Here is a 25740-nt window from a genome sequence, read left to right as displayed (position 1 = left end):
ATTTTCTTGTTTCTCCTTTCCTTTACAGCATTTATCACAGTTTTAATCCTACATTTATTCTTTACTTATTTAATTCATCTGTCTCCTCCATGGACCTGCTGGTGTATTTCAGCAGAGACCATATCTGATTCTGCCCAAAACTTAAACTCCAGTCATTATCGAGCATTTAATAAATATCTCTTGAATGTATGTTATCAGGTAATCTTTTGAGGACCCAGGAACAGAATCATAGCTGCATTCCTCACTAAGATGGTATACGCTGGTGTTGAAGGGCTCATTCTCAAGTCCAGCTCGCAGAGTTGGAATCCCAGTTTCACCACTTGCAAGTAATCTTAGGCAAATCATTTAATCACTAGGCCTGTTTCCCTGTAAAAGGCGCCAACTATCCATCTACCTTAAGGTGGCTGTCGAGGTCATTAAAGAGAATGCACACAGGTTTTCAGTGCAGTTTTTGGACATAGGAAGTGCTCAAATTTTATTTCCTAAGATTATCGTCATGAGGCACCTCAGTGAAAAGGAAGAGTTTAATTAAACCAGGGACCGTCAGAGTCGTTGGGAACCCAATCCCGGCTTTCACTAAGTTTAGAGGAAAGCAAGTGAGACAAACATAACCCGACTCAGGCAGGGCGGAGAGGGAGACGCGCCAGGTGAACACCCGTAGGAAGGCACGGGGAGGAAGGGCGGAGGAAGGATTTCACGTCTGGAGAAGACTGTAGGAAGGCCTGCTAAAGATGGATGGAATGAGGGGGTCCCAACCACCTCTCCCCGGTCTGTCTCCGGACCCGTGCTTCGGGAAGGCGAACCCCGGGGCCCAGTCCCCGCTACAGGGAAAGCGGCGCAGCACTGGAACTCACCCGCGGCGCAGAAGCCGAAGCCGGCGGGAACGGGCGAGTGTTCCGCGAGCTCCAGTCGGATGACAACCAGTGACACACTCATAGGGCAGGCGCTGGCCGGCGAGAGCTCCGGCGGGCTCAGAACAGGCAGGGAGGCGAACGCAGAGGCCGAGCGGCCCCGGGCCGGCAGCGCCGCCGCTGCCTCAGCAGCACCAGTCCCTCGCGCAGCCTTCGGAGCCACAACAACCTGCACTTCCGCCTCTCGGCCGCCGTCGCTGACCCACGGGGTCACGCATGCGCACACGAGCGCGCGCTCCGATTGGGCGAGGCGTCGCGGGGGCGGGCCTGAGCGGTTCCGGACTGGAGCTCCGGGAGGTCGGAGAGGAAGGACAAGGTTGCGTTGCGGGCGTCGCAGCCCCCGGGGGGCCGAGCGGTGGGTTTGCTCCGAGGCCCGGATTAACCTCTGCGGGCCCAAGAGGTTTCGTCCTGAGCCCACCTCGGCTGGCGGCGCAGTGTGCCCGGCTCGAATCGCCCGAGAAACCCGCGCTATACTGAGGGCTTTTGCCTCTTGTTGGGTTTGACCCCTCGCTTCAACCCTAGGAAGGGTTGTTTTGTGTCAGGCCCGCTTTACAGATCGGTACACTGAGGCTCAGAGGTGAAGTTGCTTCTCTGAGGGCTCATGGAGACTCGATTGTAGGGTTTCTGACTCTATTATGGTGGGGCGATGGACTGATTAAGAGAGCACAGTGCTGGAGATAGATCAGGTTCCTACTCTCCACCCCATTACTTCACGGGTGTTTACAGAAAGCCAGACTCTGTTGGAGGTACTCGGGATACATTGGTGAATGGAGTAAACACAGGGTCTACTTATGCAATTGACCTTCAGCACCAGTTATGTGATCATTGAACTTAGTCGTTGTAGAAAATTGGGATAATATCCTTCGGTGGTTGTGAGGATAAAATAAAATGATGTGTATAGAGATGACAGTAGCATTCTTTCTAGTATATCAGATTGCTCTTAGCATGTAGATACTGACAGCTACAATTGATGCGTATATGCCATATGCACTAGGTATATGCTATGATCATATATAAGATGTGTCGTAGTAATTCTGGGCATATCTAGGTATATGGTCTCTCTGTATAACACATCCACATGATAAATCCATATATATAACTCATGACTACACCCTACGAAATATGTTTCATACCCTCTTTATATCAGGGTTTCTCAGCCTCTGCACTTTTGACATTTTGGGTTCTTTGAGGGTTGTGGTTGTGTACATGTGTGTCCTGCACATTGTATGGTATTTAGAAGCATCCCTGGCCTGGTCCACTAGATGCCAGTAGCACTCTTCCCCAGTGGGGATCACCAGATGTGTCCAGATATTGCCATATGTCCCCTTAGGGTCAAAATCATCCCCTATTGAAAATCACTGGTTTATGTGAAAGTGCTTAAGCCATATACACATAGTATGTACATATAATATGAGACTTTATGTGAACTTTTTTGTGGGAGTTATAGTACTAGATAACTTTTTTTTCTTTCTGGTGTTGGTGGTTGTGGGGGTTAAACCCAGAACCTTGCACATGCAAAACGCATGCACTCTACCACTGAGGCACCTCCCTCCAGCCTAAGTAATAGATAACATTTAATGGTGTGCCAGCTACTAGTGAGTGCTTTACACATTTTATCTAATGCAAAGATAACTTTATTGCCCTCATTTTACAGAGGAGGCTCTGAGTAAGTAAAGTGTCTGGGATTTCACACATAGTGGCAGAGTTAAAATTTGAATGGAAGATATCTTATTCAAGAGCTGAAACTTAATCTCTTTACTAAACCATTGCCTTAATATGTAACAACACAAACTGTGTGCATGTTTGCAAAAACAATTTAAGTAGCAAATCTCTTCTATACTAATCTCAGAGAAACACAGTGAGTGGCACTTGTGATTTATAAGATGCCAGTTCCAAAGAACTAGAATTATCAGCCAGAAATGGCCACGTTGGATACATTATAGTTCTTTGTGACTACCAACCGCTAAGACTGTCCCTAGCTTTTCCCTATTTTCTGATGTATTCAGTTTATGAATGTTCATTTTGTGCAGTTGTGCCCGGCAGTGGGGTAGGTTGTTGACAGGCAAAAGAAAGTACCCAGAAATAGCATGTGATGAATTATTGGGGAAAGTGTAGAGATCAGTGACTACTCCAAGAAGAGTTCAGTGGCAGTAGGACGAACAGATAGCACATGTCCCTCAACATGTTTCACCTAGCAGCGGTTTCTCTCCCTCATGGTGTTCTGTCCAGTGGCAACCAGCTGGGCAAGTGACGTGTCCTTTCCACAGTGCCCTCAGTTCCATCCCAGTTGCTACTGAGAGGGGTTTTATATGTTAGGCTGCAGAAGCAGTGACATCATTGGCATTAGCTTGCTTAGTTTGCTTGTATCACCAGCATCCCAAGGAGGAGATGTCCTGGTATATAGGAAAGAAAGTAGCTTTCTACAGATAATACTAACCTGCCCTAGTCCCAGTGGGTATGAGGGAAAGCCAGTGTCCTTCAAGATTATCCATATTTGGACTTTCCAACCTAGGCTTGCTCTCATGGTTCTCTTAACTTGGCTAAGTTTTGGGAAATAGAAAGGGTGCATTCAGGGACATGGTGTTTTTACTGTTCCCTTTTCTTTAAAGATGATAAAATGCATCCTTCTAACTCATTTATATGAGCATCTTATCTATGTCTAGACACTGTACCAGGCCCCAGGGGATGGATGTATACAAAGATGAATAGGATAGTCCTTGCCTGGAGGGAACTTACAGTAGACATGAAAACAGTGCCTGAATAATTGAGTAAGCATTCTACTAATGTATGGAGAAGGAGCAATGGGTCAGGAAAAAATTGCCATCATCTTCTTGGAAAAAGAAAGAAGCTTCTGTGAGGAGATAAATTCAAAGCTGTGATGAATAAACAAATGGGAATTCATGAGGTACAGCCCAGGAAGGTGTTCTAGTCAGTGAGCACAGGACAGGGCGAGGCCTGGAGGGACAAGAACTTAACAGCACTTTTTACTCTGAAGAGAGCATTGTTGGCAAGTGGCTAGAACAGAACTGTCATCTGAAGGTGGAGGAATAAGCCAGAAGCCTGTGGGAGCTTCGCCCACATGTCCATTAGTGGGAGAGTGTGGAGGACAGTGACCTTGGTTAGGATTACTGAAGTTGGCCCCTTAGGCCCCAAAGACATTTTTCATTTCTCCAAAGTCCTCGCACCAGGCATGTTTACATTTTTATGAGCCTATAAATAAATTTTTCTTTCTATCATAAACTTTGGTATTGGCATAGAAACATAAGTAAAACCAAAAATACAAATCAACCTTGAAGGTTCTTTACTTTGAAAATTACCCCAAATTCAGCAGATTTCCAATTGCCTAAGAAGCACATTTTATCATTTTTCAGAATTACTGCTTACGATTCCTTTCTTTAGATGCTTACATAGATTTTTGAGTCTTTAAGGCAGCCCTGAGATGAATCCCATAAAATTATGAGTTGTCTTGCCAACCTGATTTACTCTAACCTGATTAAAAAAAACAAACTTTTTTTTTAATGTGTGTGCAAGGGGTCAAACCCAGGGCATTCTGGGTGTTATGCATTCTCTGTGCCACTAAACTACATCCCCAGACAACTCCCCCCACCTCCTTTGTGAGATGGTGTCTCACTGTGCTACCCAGGCTGGACTCAAAATCCTGTACTCAAGTGATTCTTCTGCCTCAGCCTCTTAAGTAGGTAAGACTATAGGTGAATGTACCCCACCCTTCTAGAAACTCTTGTTATTGTGGTAGTATTTGGGATTGAGCCCAGGTTTCAAGCATACTCTTATCACTGAATTAAAACCCCAGCCTTTTATATTTTTTATTTTGAGATAGGCTCTTGCTAAGTTGCCCAGGCTGGCCTTGAACTTGCAATCTTCCTGCTTCAGCCCCCTGAGTTGCTGGTATTGCAGGTGTGTGTCACCATGGGCCAGGAAAGCTTTTAAACTATAGAAAACACAAAAAAGCTTAATGATTTTTAAGAGAAAAGTAGCAGTCCTCTTAGTTCTTTTTTTTCCCCCTAGCGTTTATTTCAAACTTATAGAAAATTTGAAAGAAAGGACAATGATTTCCCATATACTTTTTAAAAAAAAAATCTAGATTCACCATTAATCTCAGTTCATGTGTATGTAGGAATATACACATGTATGTTGTGTCGGGGGGGTTCTTGCACCTTTGTGTGCAGGGCGGTGTGTATGTGCATGTGTGTGTGTGCGCTAGGGATGGAACCCAGGGCCTCACCTATGCTGTCAACTCCCCATCACTGAGCTCTTCCCTGAACCTCTTGAAGGTGATTTTAAAAAAGAGGCAGTGGGAATCACTCAGAGGCTAAGGCAGTGATCAGTATGAGAGATGATGATGTCTTTTTTTTTTTTTTTTTTTTTTTTTTTTTTTGTGGTACTGGGGATTGAACTCAGGGCCTTGTGTTTTCGAGGCAAGCACTCTACCAGCTGAGCTATCTCCCCAGCCCGATGATGATGTCTTGATGATGTGATGGAGACGTCCTAAGCAGTAGGAGAGGGAGTACAGGACATCTTGGGAGTATACAGGAAAGATAGGTAAACTACAACTCAGGGGACCATTTGGAATTAACCAGGCAACTGACACCAAGTGTTCCAGGTCAAGGGACCAGCATATGCAAAGACCAGAATACAGGAGGTGAATACAGTATGTTTAAGGAAACTGCACATAGATTTTTGTGTTGGTATCTCCTGGTTGAGGTGAAACAACAGGGTGAGTTGAATTGCTGCAGACTGGGGGAAGCAGATCTTAGGAGACCTTTAAAACCAAGTTAAGGAACAGAGTTGTATCTTGAGGGCAGTAGGGAGCCATGGAAGGTTTTAAATGGGGTTAAGATGTGATCAGATATGTAGTCCTAAAAGATTATTCTAGCTGACAAATGAAGAAAGAATTGGAAAGAGGTTTGAGGCGAGTCAGGGGACCAGTTAAGATCCATGAGCAAGAATGATGAACAGTGAGAAGGGGAAGGGGTAGAATCGACGACATCAGAGCAATCGAGTTGCTGTGGCCTAGTTGAGATGGCAGGAATTTAGGGTTGAATCCCACTTTTTAGCTCATGCAGCTGGGTGGACTATGGAGCCCTTGGTGGGCAGTCAGGGTGGGAGGAAACACTGAAGTCAATTGTGGATGTGGTTTGAGGCACTTGTTGATCAGTTGGTGATCTCTAGTTGGCATTCCGAAGCTCCAGGGCAGGGGCCTGCATGGAGGTAGTGAAGTCAAGCTGTGCCCTGTGCCTTCTTCCCACACAGCCTGAGCTCAACATGTGCATAAGGAGGCTTTTCCAGTCCTCATATTTCCACTGGGCATGGAGAGCAGCTTTCATGAAGCCCATGCAGCAGGGAACCCACCGACGGACACATTCTGGCAGCACTTACAGAGCAGTGATTTTCGACATGGGTGGAGTTCTCATTCCTTCACCAGCGAGTGTGGCTGCAGGTGAGCTTTTCATTCTTTTTCACGTGAGACTGAAGAATGTACAGTGACAGGGAAGAACATCTGGGCCACAGCATATGCCAGAGGGTGGTGCTCTGGCCCTTGAGTCAAATTCCGAGCGCTACTTGATGGCCGAGTGCTTGGGCAAATTGTTCAACTTCTCTTAGTTTTCTCATCATGAAATTCAGACTAATAATAGTACCTACCTCCTTGAGGTTTGGGGAAGAGTTAAATGAAATAATCTACTGGCTTAGCAGAGTGCTCAGCTCATCGCTTATTCTCAGTAAACAACCAGTTGCCATGGTTACTGCGGTTGTGATTAGAATTTAATTACCTTTCCCTGGGAATAGCACTACTTCTGAATGCTGGATGAAATTCCCCCTTGGATCACAACCTTTTCTTCTACCTCCCTCTAAACCTGTATCTGAATTTACAGTGTTAAACTTCTGTTTATCAAGGCCTCCCTGGTTTTCCTTCTTTCTTCTCTCTGTTTGATTTACATTAATTACTTAAGTTTTGGTTTCAAGTGTTAGAAATCCCAACAAAACAGGAACTGAAACAAGATAGAAGTTTATCTTTTTTGCTTACAAAAGCCCAGGTATATATTCTGGGTCTAGGTTGCAGTTCTGTGGCATCAGGAACTCTGTCACGGGATCTCTCTTACTCTCTAGCTCTGTGTGTATGTGTATGGTACTGGGGATGAACCCATGTCCTTGAGCATGCTAGGCTGAGTGCTCCGCCAGTGAGCCACCCCCCAGTCCAACTTGGGCTATTTGTATCATGCTGTTCTGTTGAATATTCTCTTCATTTCCTAAATTGCCCAGATTGGCCTTGTACTTGTGATCCTCCAGCCTCAGCCTCCTTAGTAGCTGGAATTATATGTGTGTGCCACCATGCCTGACATTTATTTTTGAGTTTGTGTGAGTGGTGCTAGGGCTCGACCCCAGGGCCTTGCATGTGCTAGGCAAGTGCTCTGTAATTGATCTACTGCCCCAGCTCAAATATCACACTCAAGCCAGGTATGGTGGTATATACCTGTAATCCCACTGGCTTGGGAGGCTGAGGTAAGAAGATGACAAGTTTGAGGTCAGCCTTAGCAACTTAGCAAGTCTCTAGGCAACTTAATGAGACCCTGTCTCAAAATAAAAAGTCAGTTTTCCTAACTGACTAGAAGAACTGAAGCTGGGTGGTAATGTGGATCTGGGGAATTAAACAATTTTCATATACGAGAAATCAGATCCCTTTGAGCCTTACCAAATTAGTTGCAAAGTTTTCCCTACGTCTAGACCCAGCTCTTCTTTCCTATAGAATGTGAGTACATGTATACACCAGCAAAGTACTTTTGTTCGGTGGTTAATGCCCTCAGTTCAACCCTTGGTATCCCCCTCCAAAAAAAAAAAAAAAAAAAAAAAAAAAAAGAAAGAAATTCATACTCCTTTTTTTTTTTTTTTTTTTTTTTTTTTTTGGCGGTGCTGAGCTATATCCCCAGCCCAAAAAATTCATACTCTTAACATTTTTTTTTTTTTAATATTTAACATGGTGGTTAGTCAACTATGACCAGTGGGCCAGACTGCCTGCCTGCCATCTGTTGGTATGTGTCCTGTCATCCAAGAATGACTTTTACCTTTTGAAATAATAGAAAAATATCAAAACAAATACCTAATATTTTGACCAAGTGTGGTGGTGTACATTTGTAATTAAAGCTACTCATGAGGCTGAGGCAGGAGGATCACACATTCAAGGCCAACCTAGGTAAGTAACTTAGTGAGACCATGTCTTAAATTAAAAATTTAAAAAGGGGCTGGGGCTGTAACTCAGTGATAAGAGTGCTTTGCTTAGTGTGCACAAGACCCTGCGTTTAATCCCCAATACTGCAAAATATTTGTTGACCTTAGTCTAGTTTTTACATTTCAACAACTCACATATACTGTGTGGTATTCCCTTAGGTGAATTTACCCTAATTGATTGAATAAGCCCTTTAATAATATACATTTAACCTTCCAGCTCTTTCTGTTACCAAAAAATAGTGTTTTGTGATGTGAAAATTACATGAAATTCAAATTTCAATGTCTACAAAAACAAAATTATTTTGGAACCTCATTCATTTCCATTTTATCCCTGGCTGCTTTTGCCAAATAATGTCTGGGTTGAGTAACTTCAACAGGAACACTTCTGACCCAGTATTTGCTGTCTGACTGTTGGGGAAAGCTTGCCACTTCAATTTGAACGATTTGGTTGCTATGAAATTAATATGTATGTGAAAAAAATTCACTTAAACATTGTATTCAGGGAGTATAATGATAAGATCAGATCTTTTCATTTTTGGTCCATTTCTTTTTTTTTTTTTTTTTCTGTTATTTTAGTGTTCATTTCCCTGCTTGTCAGTGGGGTTGAGCCTTTTTTTGGTATGCTTATTGCTCACTTAGTTCTATCATTTTATGAATTGTTCATTTTTCTTATTGATTTTTAATAATAACTTTTCATCAGTTACATTGCTTGTAAATATTTTTCTCTTCTGTGGCATGTGTCGATTTTATTTATAGTATTTTTGCCATACCAAACTTTTGTCTTGTCTTTTTTTTTTTTTTTTTTTGGTACCCAGGATTGGACTCAGGGGCACTGGACCATTGAGCCACATCCCCTGCCCTATTTTGTATTTTCTTTAGAGACAGAGTCTCATTGAGTTGCTTAGCACCTCACTGTTGCCTTGGCCTCCTGAACTGCTAGAATTACAGGCATGAGCCACCACGCCCAGCACTTTCTTTTTCTTTCTTTCCTTTTTTCTTCTTTTCAGTGCTGGGATTTGAACCCAGGATACACTGGGCAAGTGTTTTACCACTATATATTCCCAGCCCTTTTTTTTGTTTTGTTTTATTTTGAGATAGAGTCTTCCTAAATTGCCCAGGTTGACCTTGAACTTGAGCTCCTCCTGCCTCAGCTTCTCAAGTTACTGAGATTACAGGTGTATGCCACCTTGCCCAGCTTGTGTTTTTTCTTTATGGCTTGAACTTTTCGAGTCTCAAACTCTTTCCTTCTTTTTTTAAAATTTATTTTTAGTTGTTGATTTTATTTTACTTGTGGTGCTGAGAATTGTACCCAGTGCTTCACACATGCTAGGCAAGTACTTTACCACTGAGCCACAACCCCAGCCCAAACACTTTCCTTCTTAAAGTTCATGAACATATTTTATGTTATTTTCTAAATTTAAAGCTTTGTATATTTTATCTATTGGGAATTTATTTTAAATTTTATTTATTTTTATTTTTGTGGTACCCAGGGACACTATACCACTGAGTTACATTCCCAGCCCTTTTTATTTTTTATAATTTTGAGACAGGGTTTCATTAAGTTCCTTAGGGCCTTGCTAAGTTGCTAAGGATAGCCTCAAACTTGTGAGCCTCTTTTTTTTTTTTTAAGCATTCTTTTTTTTTTTTTTTTTTTTTAACCTTTATTTGTTTCATTTGTTTGTTATTTCCACAATCCCAGAGTGCTGGGGACTCGAACCCGCGTCTCCAGCATGAAAGGCAGGCACTCTAGGAGATGGGCTATATGGCCTGCCCTTTATTTGTTTATTTATTTTTATGTGGTGCTGAGAATCAAACCCAGTGCCTCACACATGCTAGGCAAGCACTCTACCACTGAGCCACAACCCTAGCCCCTACTTGTGAGCCTCTTGAGTTACTGGGATTACAGATATGTACCACCACACCCAGCTTGGGAATTTATTTTTTGTGATGTGCAAAATAGAAATTTAATTTAATGTTTTTCCATATTGAAACTTACGGCACTCTCAATTACCGATTTCTTAGTGCTAAAAGACAATAAAATGCAAAGGAAACTTCCTGCTGCCACCTCTGTCCTTCCCCAGCAGGTTCCTGCCTTCTGTGATTATCATTGTGAACATTTCTTGTTTAGCATTTAAAACATTGCATGTGTCTATCTAGGTACACACTGATATATAAGTATGTGTGTATGAATTGTGTACATGTGTACACATGCATTAGATCATGTTCTGTAGACTGTTCTGTACTTTTCTTTTTTGCAGTAGTTATTTTGCCAACTTTTATTTTTCTTTCTTTCTTCCTTCCTTCCTTTTTTTTTTTTTTTAAAATGGTGCAAAGTATCAAACCAAGGCCTCACTCATGCCAAGTACATGCATTACCACTGAACTATAGCCCTAGCCCTTTCCAACTTTTCGTATCAGTAGACATAAGTCTAGTTCAAGGGTTAGCAAACTTTCTCCATAAAGGGCTGCACTTTGTGAGCCCTACTGTCTGGTCATAACTATTCACTTCTACAATAGCGAGAAAGCCTCAGTAGACAACAGTAAAGGAATAAGTATGCTTGTGTTCCAATAAAACTTTATTTACAGAAGCAGAAGGGCTGGTGTTGTAACCCAGAGATAGAACACTTACTAGCATGCATAAGGTTCTGGGTTCAATCCCCAGTAAACAAAAAATAAACAAAAAATGAGTAGGATATAGATTTGGGCCCCAAGACCTTTTTGTTGACCCTTAGTCTAGTTTATACTTTTTAACATCACATACATACCATGTGGCATTCGCTTAGGTGGATTTACCTTAATTTAATAAGCCTTTTATAAGTATACATTTAACCTTCCAGTTCTTTTTTATTGCATGCAGTTCTGCACAAATAGCCTTGTTATCATTGAGTATTTTTGTAAATATATCTGGAAGAAATTCCTGGAAGTGAAATTACTGTATCAAATGTAGGCACATTTGAAATATTGGCAGAAAGTGCTAAATTGCTCTCCATAGAGGTTATACTCGTTTATACTCCATCAGCAGTATATGAGGGTGTTGACTTCCCCGCACATTTGCCAAATCTGGAACTGTGAAAAGGGCCATACAACTTTAGATTAGCTCTAAAAATTCATAAATATTATTTTTGGATTGAGGGGTTTTGCTTTGTTTTGTTGTTTTATTTTGTTTCATACTGGTGATTGAACCCAGGGGTGCTTTACCACTGAGCTTTATCTCTAGACCTTTTTTATTTTGAAACAGGGTCTGGCTAAGTTGCCCAGGCTGACCTTGAACTTGTGATCCTCCTGCCTCAGCCTCCCGAGCCGCTGGGATTACAGGCATGTAGCACCATATCTGGATCTAGATTGGGTTTTTAAAACCTTAATGTTCTTAGAGAACATACACAACATTGTTATCATTGGTTATTGCTGAAGAATGAGATTGCCTGTCATTTTACTTTTTTTTTTTTTTTTTGCAATATTGGGGACTGGACCTAGGGGTACTTAACCACTGAGCTATGTCCCCAGCTCTTTTTTTTTATTTTTTATTTTAGGACAGGGTTTTGCCAAGTTGCTCAGGTTGGCCCTGAATGTTCAATCCTCCTGCCTTTGCCTCCCAAGTTGCGGGGAGGTTTGTACCACTATGCCTGGCTCTTTTTTCATTTTATGCTTTTTTATATCTTCTGAGATATTTTCAATGCACAAGTACTACTTTATCAGAAAAAAGTGTCTTCATTTCAAAATACACATATTGCCCAGCAACTGTATTACTTAGAAACTAAAAACCTCATAGAATAAAAAAAAACCCGGGCTGGGGTGGTGGCTCAGTGGTGGAGCGCTTGCCCAGCATGTGTGAGACCCTGGGTTCGATCCCCAGCACCACATATAAATAAGTAAATTAAATAAAGGTCCATCAACAACTAATAAAAAATGTTTAAAAAAAAAAAAAAAAGAAAAAACAACCCTATTCATATGTTCCCAGTAATACACAAATGCTGATCCATCTACTGCCTTTCCTCTTTGTGAACAGACATTTTCTTATTTATTCCTCAAAGAGAGCTTCCCCCAAGTGACGGATTCAGTGTACCAGCCACATTGCCATAAAGAATTACTGTAGCTTACAAAATGAAGAGTTGGGATGCTGTCCAAATCTGGTTTGTTCCCTTGTGAACTTCTTTACTATGTGCTAGGACCATGTAAATATCCTAATGTGGGGTTGGGGTTGTGGCTCAGTGGTAGTGCACTCGCCTAGCATGTGTGAGGCCCTGGGTTCAAGCCTCAGCACCACATAAAAATAAAGGTATTGTTTCCACCTACAACTGAAATAATAATAATAATAATAATTAACCTAATGTGTATGGTCCAGCCAATGAGAGACCAAAGAAGAAAATCCATGCTGTGTTCAGAGTCATCTCAAGCAAGTGCAAAGAACCTGAACCTTAGCAGCAGTGTGCTTGCTGTCTGTCATACAAATTAGTTTCTCTTCCTTCAAAGGTCCAACGTTGAGATTTTGTTTGTTTGGTGTTGGTTCCAACCCAGGGCCTCATGCATGCTGGGCAAGTGCTCTACCACTGAGCTACATTCCCAACCGTCTAAGGTTGAGGTGCATTTCTCTAAATTACAGTTAACATCTACATAGACGTCACAGTGATGCCATAGGAGCTCGTGTGGTAATTCCCCTGAGCTCCCCGAGCTCCAGCCATTATTTGATGTATTTCACTGTTGCATATTCTGTTTACAGAATGGGAGGTACAGAATCATATTCCTTCTGGAACTATATTGAAAGCTTTGGTCAAAGGTGGAGAAAATGGACCTTGGATGAGATTTATGAGAGGAGAGATAACAACAGAGGATTTCTTACAAGAATTTGGGAAACTTTGCTCTGAAATAGTAAGTGGAAAATATACCTGCATTTCTATTTTATTATTTTTGCCTTGAAGAGCATTTGGCAACATTCATCCATAACTTGATTAAACTGAAAATAAAGTAAAACCTAATAACCCATCATGTTTTTAAACTACTTTCCTTAGGTATTCGATTTTAGCTTCATATATGAATTTCTTTTCTTTTCTTTTTTTTTTTTTTTTTTTGGGGGGTGCTGGGGATCGAACCCAGGGCCTTGTGCTTACAAGGCAAGCACTCTACCGACTGAGCTATCTCCCCAGCCCCTAATTTTAGCTTCATATATGAATAAGTAAAAATATTCTTTACTGTAAACCCCTCCAGCAATTATTGAAACCGGAGCCATCCACATAATGACTTTGATCCAAAAGCTTATTAGAACGGTAACCATATTGACCATTTTCTGTGTGCTGTGCTTTGTCCTAAGCTTTTTATTTACATGAAGTCATGTAACTTTCACAGTAGCTCTACTAAATCATAATAGTATGAGCAGTTCTCTGGCTGGATGGTGGTGAGCACAGCAGTGCCCCTGAGCTATAGACTTAAGGATGGAGAAAATGGCCAATTCTATGTTATACATATTTCCCACAAATTAAAAATTATGCAAAGACTGAACCTTGTAAACATTAGGCCAAGTTAAAGAGGCTAGTCAAAAAAGACAGCCTATTATTTGATTCCATTTATATGAAATGTCCCAAATACTCAAAGCTGTAGATAGGGAAAGCAGATTGGTGGTTTTCTAGGACTAGGGGTATTGGGGGAAAAAGAGGAGTGACTGTTAACAGGTATGAGTTTCTCTTTAGGGTAATGAGATATCCTATGACTGACTGTGATGATTGTACAACTTTGTGTATGTGCTAAAAATCTTCGACTTGTGGGCTGCAGTTGTGGCTCAGTGGTAGAGTGCTTGTCTAGCATGTGTGAGCATTGATCCTCAGCACCACATAAAAATAAATGAATAAAATAAAATAAAGGTACATATATGTATATTTTATATGTAAATATACACATATATAAATATATATAATATATATAAAAATATATATATAATAGCAAACTGGCCTTTATAGATTTTGAAACATTGTAAGAGTTTTCAAAGTCCCCACAGATTATATTTTAAAATAACAAAATTGATCAGAAACTAAAGTTAATAATGGTGAAGTCATGAATAATACAAAATCATTAAGTGCCTTCTCAATCATGAAAAATAAATCACAGAACTTGGGGTATAGCTCGGTGGTAGAGCGCTTGCCTAGCAGTGTGAGGCACTGAGTTCAATCCTCAGCACCACATAAAAATAATTAAATAAATAAAATAAAGGCATTGGGTTCCTCTATAACTAAAAAAAAAAAAAATTTTAAATAAATAAATTGCATCTAACTGGCATGATGGTACACTTCTATAATGCATGCAAGTAAAGAGACTGAGGCAGGAGGATTGCAAGTTCAAGGCCAGTCTTGGCAATTTAGCAAGACTGTCAGAATAAAAGTTAAAAAAGGGCTGGGGATGTGGCTCAGTGGTAGAGGGCACCTGGGTACCATAAATACATACATAAATACTTGTAATATGTATTCTCTTGTAGACAGGCATGGTGGCATGCAGAGGCTTAGGCAAAAGGATTGCTCTGAGCCCAGGAGTTTGAAATCATCTGAGGCAACATAGCAAGATGCTGTCTCAAAAAACAAAACAAAACACCACCACCCAAAACTCACATATAGAATTCCACAGACGGGTCCAGGAATTCAGTACCTTCAGATAGTAAGCAAATGGCCTGGGCTCTGACAACCAAGGAGCAGAAATCAGTATTTTTTCCTGTGGTCGCTCATGGTTCTCACTCTTCCTGACCTCTGGTTCTCCCCTCCCCACTTCTGTTCACAGTCAGAGATCTCGGTGCCGGTGGACTCATTTTTCTCTCGGCTGACCAGTAAGCAAGTGGCGAAGCAGTTCCCAGTGATGACTGAGGCCATCTCTCAAATTCGCAAAAAAGGCCTTCAGACTGCAGTCTTGAGCAATAATTTTCGTCTTTCCGATGGGAAAAGCTTTTTGCCTGTGGACCGGAAACAGTTTGATGTGGTAAGCTTGAGGATTCAAACCAAGGGAAGCATGGTCCCTGCTCTTGCTTCAGGGTGCAACATTGTTGCATCCCCATCTCAAGTTAGGTTTAGATATTATAGGTTGAAACTGGGTTTTTAAAATTTCACTGTGCTCTTAGCAAGGCCAAACATTTGTGGAGTTTGAAGCTGTAGTGCTAGGTGGTGATATATGCCTGTAATCCCAGTGATTTGGGAGGCTGAGGCAGGAGGATTGTGAGTTCCAGGCCCACCTGGGAAACTTATCGATGCCCGAAGCAACTTAGTGAGACCCTGTCTCAAAATCTAAAGTTAAAAGGCTGGGAATGTGACTCAGTGATGGAATGCCCTCGGGTTCAAGACCAAAAAGAAAAAACTTCTGCTTTAAAGACCCCCTTTACATTCTGCATTGGAACTTTAGACTGACCTTAACACAGGCGCTTGTGTCCCCTCTCACATCTTAATGGGTCCTTTGACCTCTTTTCTTCTAAGACCAACTTATTGTCCCCTGTTTTTGTGATTTTAATTCCTAGACCAGTACTGTCCAATAAAATTTGATTACCTTCCCTGACCTGATTAACTGTCCTTCTAAATTGTACATGATTTGTTCCATATGCATATCCCAGCCTTTAATGCTTATGATATGATTTTAACATGTTTGGCTATATTGTTTTGTTTTGTTTTGTTTTACAGTGCTGAGGATTGAAGCCAGGGCCTCTGTCTGCTAGGCAAGTGCTGTACCACTGAGCTACATCCCCAGCTGTTTTTAAATTTTTATTTTCTGACAGGGTTTCACTAAGTTGCCCAGGCTGGCCTCAACCTTGTGATCCTCCTGAGTAGCTGGGATTAGAGGCGTGTATCACTTTGTGCCTAGTTTTATTTGTGTGTGTACCCTTAAAACACTTATTTACATCTTAAAACCAACAGCAGTAATACCTTCCTTCAGAAATTCCAAAGCCCAGAGTGGCAGCAGGTCTTTCAGGTCCTTCCAGAGTTGTGATGGATCAGGAGAATCCTTCCTTGTGGCCCATTCTCCATGTATAACCCAATCAGTGCCAAGGGGAAGCATCTCACCAAATACCGTGAGAATCATGGTAAGCTCTAGAACACACTGGAGGAAATTTCTCTGATAATTGGAGTATTGTACATTTTACCAGTAGAGCCCCTTTCTGTTTCTTTCCATTCTTGGAAGAGATATTTTGGTTTGACTCTAGAAGGTGGCATGTTCCCTGCCTCTTGTCTATTTCTCTGTGTATTCCTACCCTTCATTGGACCAGTGAGATTAAAGATTTTCAACTCTGCCTACCCATCAGCATGGCCTGTGAGTTTGTAAAGACACAGGTCCTTTTCCCTGAATATTGCTGTTGGGTGTGTCTTGGTAGGACCTTGGTATGTTTTTTTTAATGAAAAGTTCCACAAAAGATTCTGCTGTGCATTTGGGGTGAGAAACCCTGAGATGTGATGAGGGACTTTGGATTCTGGTCATGATTTTCTTCTGTCACAAGGTCTCCAGTACTTTGGGTAAAATATACTTGGGGTGAGATTGTGAAATGCTCTGTGTAACCATAATATATGACATTAGCAAGTGCCCTGTCATTTTGGAACTCACTTAAGTTTCATAATAACCACTAAGATAGGTAAGATGGCTGTTCACATTTTACTGATGATTAAACGAAGCCCATTTGGTTGTAAAGGCCACAGTGTCTGAAGAACTTCGGTTTCCTGAGTTTGGCTCCCAGGTTGTAACCCAGTATTTCACAATTACTTGACTTACCAAGGCAATGTCATTTTAATATCCTAACACTCTTAAGTTGTTCTAATGCATCTCAGCTGTCCTGCTTCTGCTCTTTCTCAAAAAATATGCCAGCGTGCTTGTGGGAGTTGTACCTTAAGGGCCATTCCTCCCTCCGGTCTCCCCGTCAGGTGGTGGAATCCTGCCTGGAAGGTGTCTGCAAACCAGACCCCAGGATATACCACCTGTGCTTGGCACGCCTCGGCCTGCAGCCCTCTGAGTCCATCTTTCTTGATGATCTGGGGCAAAATCTAGAAGCAGCTTCCAGCCTTGGTATTCGCACCATTAAGGTAAGCATCATTATTTTTTGACCCCCTGCCATGCACCAAGAATTAGTAGAAGCATTTTATGCCATCTTTTAACACTTGCAGTTGTAGCTCTCTATGGCAGTTCCTCCTTGTTTCCATAGTCATCATTTTTAAAATCAGTTATGTAATCGATGTGACTAGCTGCTTGTATTGTCAGCAGGGAGCAAGGCAGATGTGTAAAAGGAAGATGGATTGAGCACAGAGCTGTGAAGGAAGTGCAGGGCAAGCTAGGACGTCTGGGGTGGTGTTCCTACTGTCTGAGTGATTTTTCTAGGTGGGGAAGTTGCAGCTACCAGTTGCATGAGTCATTAAAGTGAAGCACAGAAGCCATATGGCAGGAGGGGAGGCTAGACCAACTTTCTGCATTTAATTTTCATTATGAAACTGACACAGGGGACACAGCAGATGCTGCAGCCATAGTCTTCTGTCCGCAGTGACAAAGTATGCTGTGAACTCAGCAGCACGCTTCATGAAGGTAGAGCTGGACATGGTGGTGCACTCCTGTAGGCCCAGAGACTCAGGAGCTGAGACCAGAGGATCTCAAGTTTGAAGCCAGACTTGGCAACTTGGTTGGACCTTATCTCAAAATAAGAAATTTTAAAAAGGGCTTGTAGTTGTAGCTCAGTAGTTGAGTACCCCAATTTCAATTTCCAACCCACACACAAAAACAAACAAAAAAAAGAAAGAAGAAAGAAAGAAAATGAAATAAAAAAGAAAAATATTAAATATAGGTGGTTAGAAATTAAATGGAAGAGGAAACTCATTCTGGTTCCTGTTAACTGAATGTCCTGGCTCTAATATCCTTCCTTGGAGAACTCCTTGGATATTTATTTCCCTCTGAAGAACTACCCTCAGAGGGGACAGAGAAGAGGCAGGGTTGATGGTGACACATGGTGGCTATTCTCTCTGAAACCAGGTTGATGACCCAGAGGCTGCCGTGAAGGAGTTGGAAGCTCTCCTGGGGTTTCCTCTGCACGTGGGTATTCCCAATACTCGTCCTGTGAGGAAGACCATGGAAATTCCAAAAGATGCTTTGGAGAAGTACCTCAAGGGCTTGCTGGGGACCCAGACCACAGGTATGGAAAGTTTTGTGTTTGGGCGACTCTGTTCAAGACTGGGCTTAGTCTGGCTCTCACTTTCAAACCTCGAAGAACAGGCCAGCAACCCAGAAGCCATGTGGAGAGGAAACAGCCAGCTGGCCTGGCGTATCCAAGTGATGCTTTCAGTTTTGCTTGGGTCGAAGCCTTGACCTCCTTTTGTATGGCTCTGCAGAAGTGCATTTGTGCCCTTGTCATCCACCTGAGAGTCACCTGGCAGCATTTGCCTGCCAGCAGCCAGCAAGGAGCCTGAGCTTGGCTAGTACATATATGCGCAGGGGGGTTACTGTTGCTAATTTTTTTAAACAACAGCCTGTTTCCTGAAGGTGACTTAAAAGTTGCACAATTTGAAAACGTGGCAAGTTATCTCCCCCTCTTCAAAGGCCTGTCTCTTGATCTTCACATTTCACCTTCAGGAAAACAGAAGCCTCATGGGCTTTTGAAGAAATTTCCACTTGGTGATAAAATTTTGCCTCACCCACTTGATCCTCAGAAAAGGTTTTATTTCTGGAGTTCCACATTATGTCAGTGATTGGATTCTGAGTAGTGTTTCCACAATGCTGAAGGGCCTGTCATGACCAGGCCAACTAACTCAGGGCAACGCCCGTGCTTGCCCACTGTCCTGACCAAGTGAAAGGAATCCACATCCAGAGGTCCATCTTGCTGTCAAGCTGAGGGCTAATTCGGTTCACTTCTACCTAGAGGCTGTGAGGGAGCCACAGAATTCACCTGGTGGGGTGGGGAAAGCAGCTTTAGCTCAAGGTGAAGACCTCTGCCTGGATCCTTTCAGCTGTCACATCAGAGTCAGACATGGTTCGGCCAAGTACAGGCAAGGGACGCACAAGGGCACTTTCCTTCTCAGGCCTAAAGCATTCCTTTTGCCAGATGGGTTGCCATGACTGTGCTTGTGGTTGATAAACAGAACTAAAGTGCTTTTGTTCACGGGGCAGGAGATTGGCAAGGAGGAGAGAACTGGACACCCGTACAAAGTGAGAAAAGATTGTGGTGTCAAGTGAGTGGCCTTTGCCACACTAGTGGCCTGCGATTCTGGAACCCTACTGATAGGGTGAGCCAGGGACTGAGTTGCTGTGGCACCCAGGGGGAGGTGCTTTTCTTGTCCTGCATCTCAGAGAGGATATTCGGGATCCCAAATTCAGAACTTTTTAGAAGGAATATTTGAGCCAGACATGTGCACCTGTCATCCCAGGAGCTTGGGAGACGGAGGCAGAAGGATGGCAAGTTCAAGGCCAGCCTCAGCAATTTAGCAAGGTCCTCAGCAACTTAGTGAGCTCCTATCTCAAAAATAAAAAAATTAAAAAGGGCTGGGAATGTAACCCAGTGGTAAAGTACTCCTACCCCAGCACCAAAAAAACAAAAAACAAACAACAACAACAACAACAAAAAACAATATCTGTCCAGAACTGGGCTCCAGATCCAGTTAGAATGTTCTTTGTTTTCTAACTTACAGGCCCATTGGAACTCCTTCAGTTTGATCATGGGCAGTCAAACCCAACTTACTACATCAGGCTGTCCAGTCATGAGTTGGTTCTGAGGAAGAAGCCCCCAGGGTCTCTCCTTCCATCTGCCCATGCAGTAGAGAGGGAGTTCAGGTAAACTCTCAGGGGCTAGGGTGGGGGTAGTGCCTGTCCACCTGGTTGTACTATGGACAAGTTCAGCCCTAAGATACAGGTTAGCTTCCATAAGAACCCTGAGACATTTACAACTGCTGTTATGAATCTCCATATTATTTCAAATAGGGACATGTTATCCAATTTTATTTGTTTTGTTTTTGTTTTGAGGCACTGTGTTGCCCTGGTGGTTCTTAATTCCTGAGCACAAGTGATCCTCTTGCCTCAGCCTCCTGAGTACCTAATTTTATTTATAAGTTTGTCTTTTCTTTTCTATACCCAAATCTGTAGGTGGCGACATTCTTTTAGAACCTCTAGAAGAAAAAAGGGCAGGGTTGAGATACATTATTAGTCTTGCCCTTTACAATTTTTGTGATGCTGAGAATTGAACCCAGGGCTTTGTGCATGCTAGACAAACTCTCTACATCCCAGTCCTGTCCTAAGACCTTTTTTTTTTGTACTGGAGATTTGATCCTTGGGTGTTTTACTACTGAGCTCCATCCCCAGCTCTTCAAAAAACTTTTTTTTTTTTAATTTTTAATTTTGAGACAAGGTCTTACTAAGTTGCTTAGGGCCCCACTAAGTTGCTGAGGCTCGCCTTGAACTTGTGATCCTCCTGTCTCAGCCTCCTGGGTTGCTGGAATTATGAATGTGTACTGCCCTGCCTGGTTTAAGGACATTTAAGTAAAGATTAAAAATTTTCAGACCTTTAGTCTGTCTCTTTTTTCTTTTTCTTTCGTTCTTTCTTTTTTTTTTTTTTTTTTTTTTTTTCCTGATGCTGGAGATTGAATCCAAGGGTACTTCACCACTGACCACTGAGTCACATCCCTGGCCCTTTTTTTAAAATTTTATTTAGTGACAGTGTATTGCTAAATTGCTGAGGCTGACCTTGAGCTTTTGATCCTCCTGCCTCAGCCTCCTGAGCCACTGGGATTACAGGCATGCACCATTACACCCCACTCAAGACCTTTAGTCTTAAAATCAGTACTTTAAGCTGAGTGTGGTGGTATATACCTGTAAGTAATTTCAGTTACTTGGGAGACTGAAGCAGGAGGACCACAAGTTTGAGACCAGCCTCTGCAACTTAATGAGACCCTGTCTCACAAAAAAAAAAAAAAGACTCAGTGGCTCAGTGGTAGAACACCCCTGGGTTTAATCCTTAGTACCAGGGGAAAAAAATCAAAACAGAACATTAGTGGGGCTATAGCAAAACAAGCATGACCATGAGTTGATAACCATTGGAGCTGAATGATGGGTACATGGTAGTTCATTATACAAATACCTCTCTTTTTTTTTTTTTTTTTTTGTACTGGGGATTGAATCCAGGGGTGTTTTACCACTTAGCTTCATCCTCAGTCCTCTTGTTTTTAATTTTTATTTTGAGATAGGGTCTTGCTAAGTTGCTAACGTTGGCCTCAAACTTGTGGTCCTCCTGCCTTGGCCTCCTGAGTTGCTGGGATTACAGCCACTGTGCCCAGCCACAGTGCTCTAGTTTTGTATATGTTTGAAGTTTTCTAGTATAAAATGTTTATAACATAGTGACTGGGGTTGTGACTCAGTGGTAGAGCTCTTGTCTATCATGTGTGAGGCACTGGGTTCAATTCTCAGCACCACATATAAATAAATGAATAAAATAAAGGTCCATCAACATCTAAAAAATTTTTTTAAATGTTTATAAGAATAAAGATATTATAACCCATTCCCAGTAAAATAGATTGTTTGCAAAGAGGACCATTTAAACATACAAGTTTGAAAAAAATCTAGCTCCAGATCTTTTAGAGAATGAATACAAAGCCATGAATGAGCTCCAGACTCACCTGGAAGGTTCCCTTCCTCCTCCTCTTCCTTCTCACTAGCAGCCTGTTATGTTCCATAAAAGGAGAGTCCCAGAGTCATCAAGAAGAATGCGATGTCAGCTCTTGGCCCTCCTTCCTCCTCCTGGTTATTTTCCATCTCTCCTCTTGACTTTTGAGTTCTTCGAATCTGACTTGTCCAAGTGTTGTGAGGACCGCTGACCAATGATTATGAAACCTTAGTGGTTCCTCAGAGGAGAAAAGCGGGGGCACTTTCTGAGCATTTATGTAGATGTGCCCATGTAATAGCAGGTGTGTAAGCAACTCAGTGAGACCTTGTCTCAAAATAAAAAATGAAAAGGGCTGAGATTGTGGCTCAGTGGTTTAGTACCCCTGAGTTCAATACCCAGTACTTTAAAAAACAAAAATCCAGACATGCATGGAATTTGCATTGTGTTAAAAATAAACTGTATTTCAAGATGAAACAACACAGTACCTGCTTATAAAATGCCAAATGTAGATTTGAACTCTTCCAGAAAATAATATGACACAATTCATTAAAAGCCTCAGAGTATTCATACTTCAAGATTTAATAATTTCAATTCTTGGTACCTACATGACTAATTCTAAATAGAAAAAATCTTTGTGCATGAATATCCTCGCTAAGTATTATTTATAATAATAAAAATTTGGAACTACTCTCAGGGTACAATAATCAGGAAATGATTATGCAAACTTCAGTATATCTACTTTTTTCTACGACAGTAATCGGAGTAGCTGACATTTGCTGAAAGTTCATTACTTGCCAGGTACTATAAGCAATGCTTGGAATGTGTTAACTGAAAACATTCTCACAACTCTGGTTTGATGCTGTCATGATCCCCATTTGATAGCTGAGAAGAATGAGACCTAGAGAGGTAAACAGCACACCTAGGGCACAAACTGGTAGAAGAGTGGTGGAGTCTGCCTGCACAGCTAGGCACTGGGATTCCATAGCCCAATCTTTAAAAAAATTTTATGTACCCCAGCACAGCAAAAAAAAAAAAAAAAAAATTATGTATTATTATGCTGGGGATTGAACCCAGTGCATTTTACCACTGACCTACATCCCCAGTCCTTTTTACTTTTTGATTTGAGACAGAGTCTCACTGAGTGACTGAGAGTCTTGCTAAGTTGCTGAGGCTGGCCTTGAATTTCGATCCTCCTGCCTCATCCTCCTGAGTAGCTGGGATTATAGGTGTGTGCCATCATACCTGGCTCCATAATATTAGTGATTATGCTATTATTATACCCAGTTAAATATGCTTATAATAATAGAAAAATGTATGTGACAAAAGTTAGGAGAATAAAGATAGATACATGTGTCGTATTTTTTAAAGACATGCATACGAAAAAATACTGGAAATGAACACTTAAAAATGTTAACCCTGGTCATATTTGGGTAGCTTGTTAGTATTCTTCACTTGTACAGAACCACCAAGCCTAACTTAAGCATTAAAAAAACAAAGACAGGGAGGATGATATAGAAAAATGTTTTACTTCATGATTTAAATCTCTCAGGCATACTGGATCCAGGGGTTCAAATAATGGCACCAGGACCCATGCATTCCCCCTCTCTCTCCATTTCTGTTTCTTCTTTCCTTGATAACCCTAGTGTATGTTCCTGATGTCTCCTGAGGTTGATTCATTGGTCCATTTGGGGTCATAGGTCTATCCCTGGACTATTCTGTGACCAGGAGATGCATTGACTAGACGGTCATATCTTGCTCTTCTGCCCATCTCTAGAACCAGGGTTTGGGTCAGTCTCACTTAGACCATGTGAACTGAGACTAGGGAGGGCATTTCCCAAAGGAAAGAGTACCAGAACATAAAAGGGTATAGGGTACCAGTTAGGCAGTAACAGCAGCCACTTGGAGGTGAGACTATGGGTAATTATTATTCTTTTAAAATTAAAAATTCTTCATCCTTATGTTTTACAGAATTCACCAGTAGAACCTTTTGGGCTAGGAGTTTTGGAGAAGGTTTTTGAATATTAAGTCAATAAATATAGAGCTATTCGTATATCTTATTTCATCTTTTTTTAGTTTTGAAAAGTTATAATTTCTAAGGAATTTCTTCATTTTATCTAAAGCTATCATATTTATTACTCATAATGTTCCTTTATTATCCTTTTAATGTGTATAGAATCTGTGGTGCTATCCCCTCTTTATCATTCCTGATATTGATTAGTAATTTGTATTATCTCTCATTCAGATCAATCTAGCTAGATATTTATCAATTGTGTTGATATTTTCAAATAACTTGCATTTAGTTTTGTTAATTTTTTGTTGTCTCTTTTTTATTCCATTTTATTTCTTCTCTTTATTCCTTTATAGCTACTTACTCTTGGTTTATTTTTATCTTCTTTTTTGTTGGGGGTGGGGGTTGATGGACCTTATTTTATTTAGTTTACTTATTTATATGTGGTACTGAGGATCAAAGCCAGAGCCTCACACATGCCAGGCAAGTGCTCTACCACTGAGCCACAACCCCACCCCTATTTTTACCTTCTTAAAGTATACTCTTAGATCATTTATTTAAAATCTTCCTTCTTTTCTATTAAAAACATTTAAAGTTATTTCTAAGTACTTCATTAGCTACATCTTACATACTTGATCTATTATTATTATTATTCCAGTTGAAATGTTTTCTGATATCCCTTGTTATTTCTTCTATGACCTATGGGTTATATACAAATTATTCATTTCACAATATGTATTTTTATCTAGATATAGTATATTAAGTTCTAGTTTTATTCCACTGAAGCGTGAGAAATACCCTGTAAGATTTCAATTTTTATTGAAACTTATTGAGATTTATTTTACAGACCAGCACATGAAAATAATACATGTTCTGCAATTGCTGAACAAATATTCTAGAAATGCCAATCAGGGCAAGTTTGTGGATAGTTTCTAGATCTGTCTTTAGATACACCTGTCTTTGTTGTGTTCTCGGATTATTGACAGACGGGTGTTAAATCTCAACTGTGTGGGTTTGTCCACTTTCACTTTATGTGTTTGAAGCTCTGTTAGGCACGCATGCACTTAGGGCCATAATGTCTTCCTGATGTATCTTTCTGAAGTGTTCCGCCTTGGTAATTCTCTTGTCTTAAAATCGACTTTGTCTGATATTAAAGTATGCCAGTCTTCTTGTGTTTACCAGTTACACAGTACTTCCCTTTCCATAATTTTGTTTCTGACCTATCTATGTTGTACATTTAAAGCATGTCCTGTGGACCTCATATAGTTAGGTCATGCTTTTCTGTTCACCTGGATAACTTCTGTCTTTTTATTGTGGTGTTTATCCTATTAATTTAAGGTAATTGTTGATATGGTTGATTTAGGTCTACAATTCACTATTCGGTTTCTGTTCATTCCACCTGTTTTCTTTGTTTTGGTCTTCTTATTTACTTTTGGTTCATTTGAATATTTTTTAGAATTCCATTTTAGTTTATGCTTGTATCTTTGTGTGTTTGTGTGTAGTTCTGGGATTGAACCCAGGATGTCACACATGCTACGCAAGTGCTGTACCACTGAGCCACACCCCATCCCCAACATACTGATTCTTAAATCAGAAAAGTAATTTCAGGAAAATCTCATTAGTTCAGCCAGCAGGTATGTTCATTTTTATTTGTTCTGCAGGGTAATGAAAGCCCTTGCAAATGCCGGAGTGCCAGTCCCCAGAGTTCTTGACCTCTGTGAAGATTCAAGGTAAAGTTCAAATGTATTTTTTGCCATTGCAAATTCAAACTTCAGGAGAAAAAGCCCATTTACTGACTCAGATGCCAGTCTCTGAAATACAAATAAAGTTTGGGTCAGAGAGGAAAGAGACTATACAGCAGACTCCCTCGGAAGTCTAGATCTTTAAGTTATCCTGAAAGAAAAAGACATGCCTGCTCTTATGGGGATTGGTAGCAAATAGCTTTTTTTAGCTTTTAAAAGATATATATCCACCTTGTTTTATGTTGTTCTTTCTTATTAAATT

General features: G+C 41.1%; 2 protein-coding genes and 1 non-coding gene across 9 annotated transcripts in view; 1 reads left to right on the top strand and 2 right to left on the bottom strand.

Moving 5' to 3' along the window:
• Brap (BRCA1 associated protein) overlaps positions 1-1095 on the bottom strand; it is a 28445-nt gene extending 27350 nt beyond the window's left edge. The window contains exon 1 of the mRNA XM_047561420.1: positions 855-1095. Coding sequence (XP_047417376.1) covers positions 855-936 — 82 coding nt within the window. The 5' untranslated portion in view covers positions 937-1095. The remainder of the gene's footprint in view (positions 1-854) is intronic.
• A 73-nt stretch (positions 1096-1168) lies between these two features.
• The window catches only part of Acad10 (acyl-CoA dehydrogenase family member 10), a 47860-nt gene continuing 23288 nt past the window's right edge, over positions 1169-25740 (top strand). For 3 of the 7 annotated variants that reach the window (XM_047561734.1, XM_047561739.1, XM_047561740.1), the window contains exons 1-8: positions 1169-1266; positions 6183-6369; positions 12870-13018; positions 14909-15103; positions 17023-17181; positions 18116-18275; positions 19765-19906; positions 25398-25466. In XM_047561734.1, the coding sequence (XP_047417690.1) occupies positions 6195-6369; positions 12870-13018; positions 14909-15103; positions 17023-17181; positions 18116-18275; positions 19765-19906; positions 25398-25466 (1049 nt within the window). In that variant the 5' untranslated portion in view covers positions 1169-1266; positions 6183-6194. The other 4 variants (XM_047561735.1, XM_047561737.1, XM_047561736.1 and 1 more) reach the window with 4 other exon arrangements.
• Positions 13218-13291, bottom strand: Trnat-ugu (transfer RNA threonine (anticodon UGU)). Its single transcript has one exon. It is a non-coding gene; the product is annotated as a tRNA-Thr (tRNA).

The sequence above is a fragment of the Sciurus carolinensis genome, chromosome 8 (genome assembly GCF_902686445.1).
Source record: "Sciurus carolinensis chromosome 8, mSciCar1.2, whole genome shotgun sequence".
In the NCBI taxonomy this organism is placed as follows: domain Eukaryota; kingdom Metazoa; phylum Chordata; class Mammalia; order Rodentia; family Sciuridae; genus Sciurus; species Sciurus carolinensis.
The sequence above is the reverse complement of the archived record's forward strand: the minus strand, read 5'-3'. Positions and strand labels throughout refer to the sequence as shown.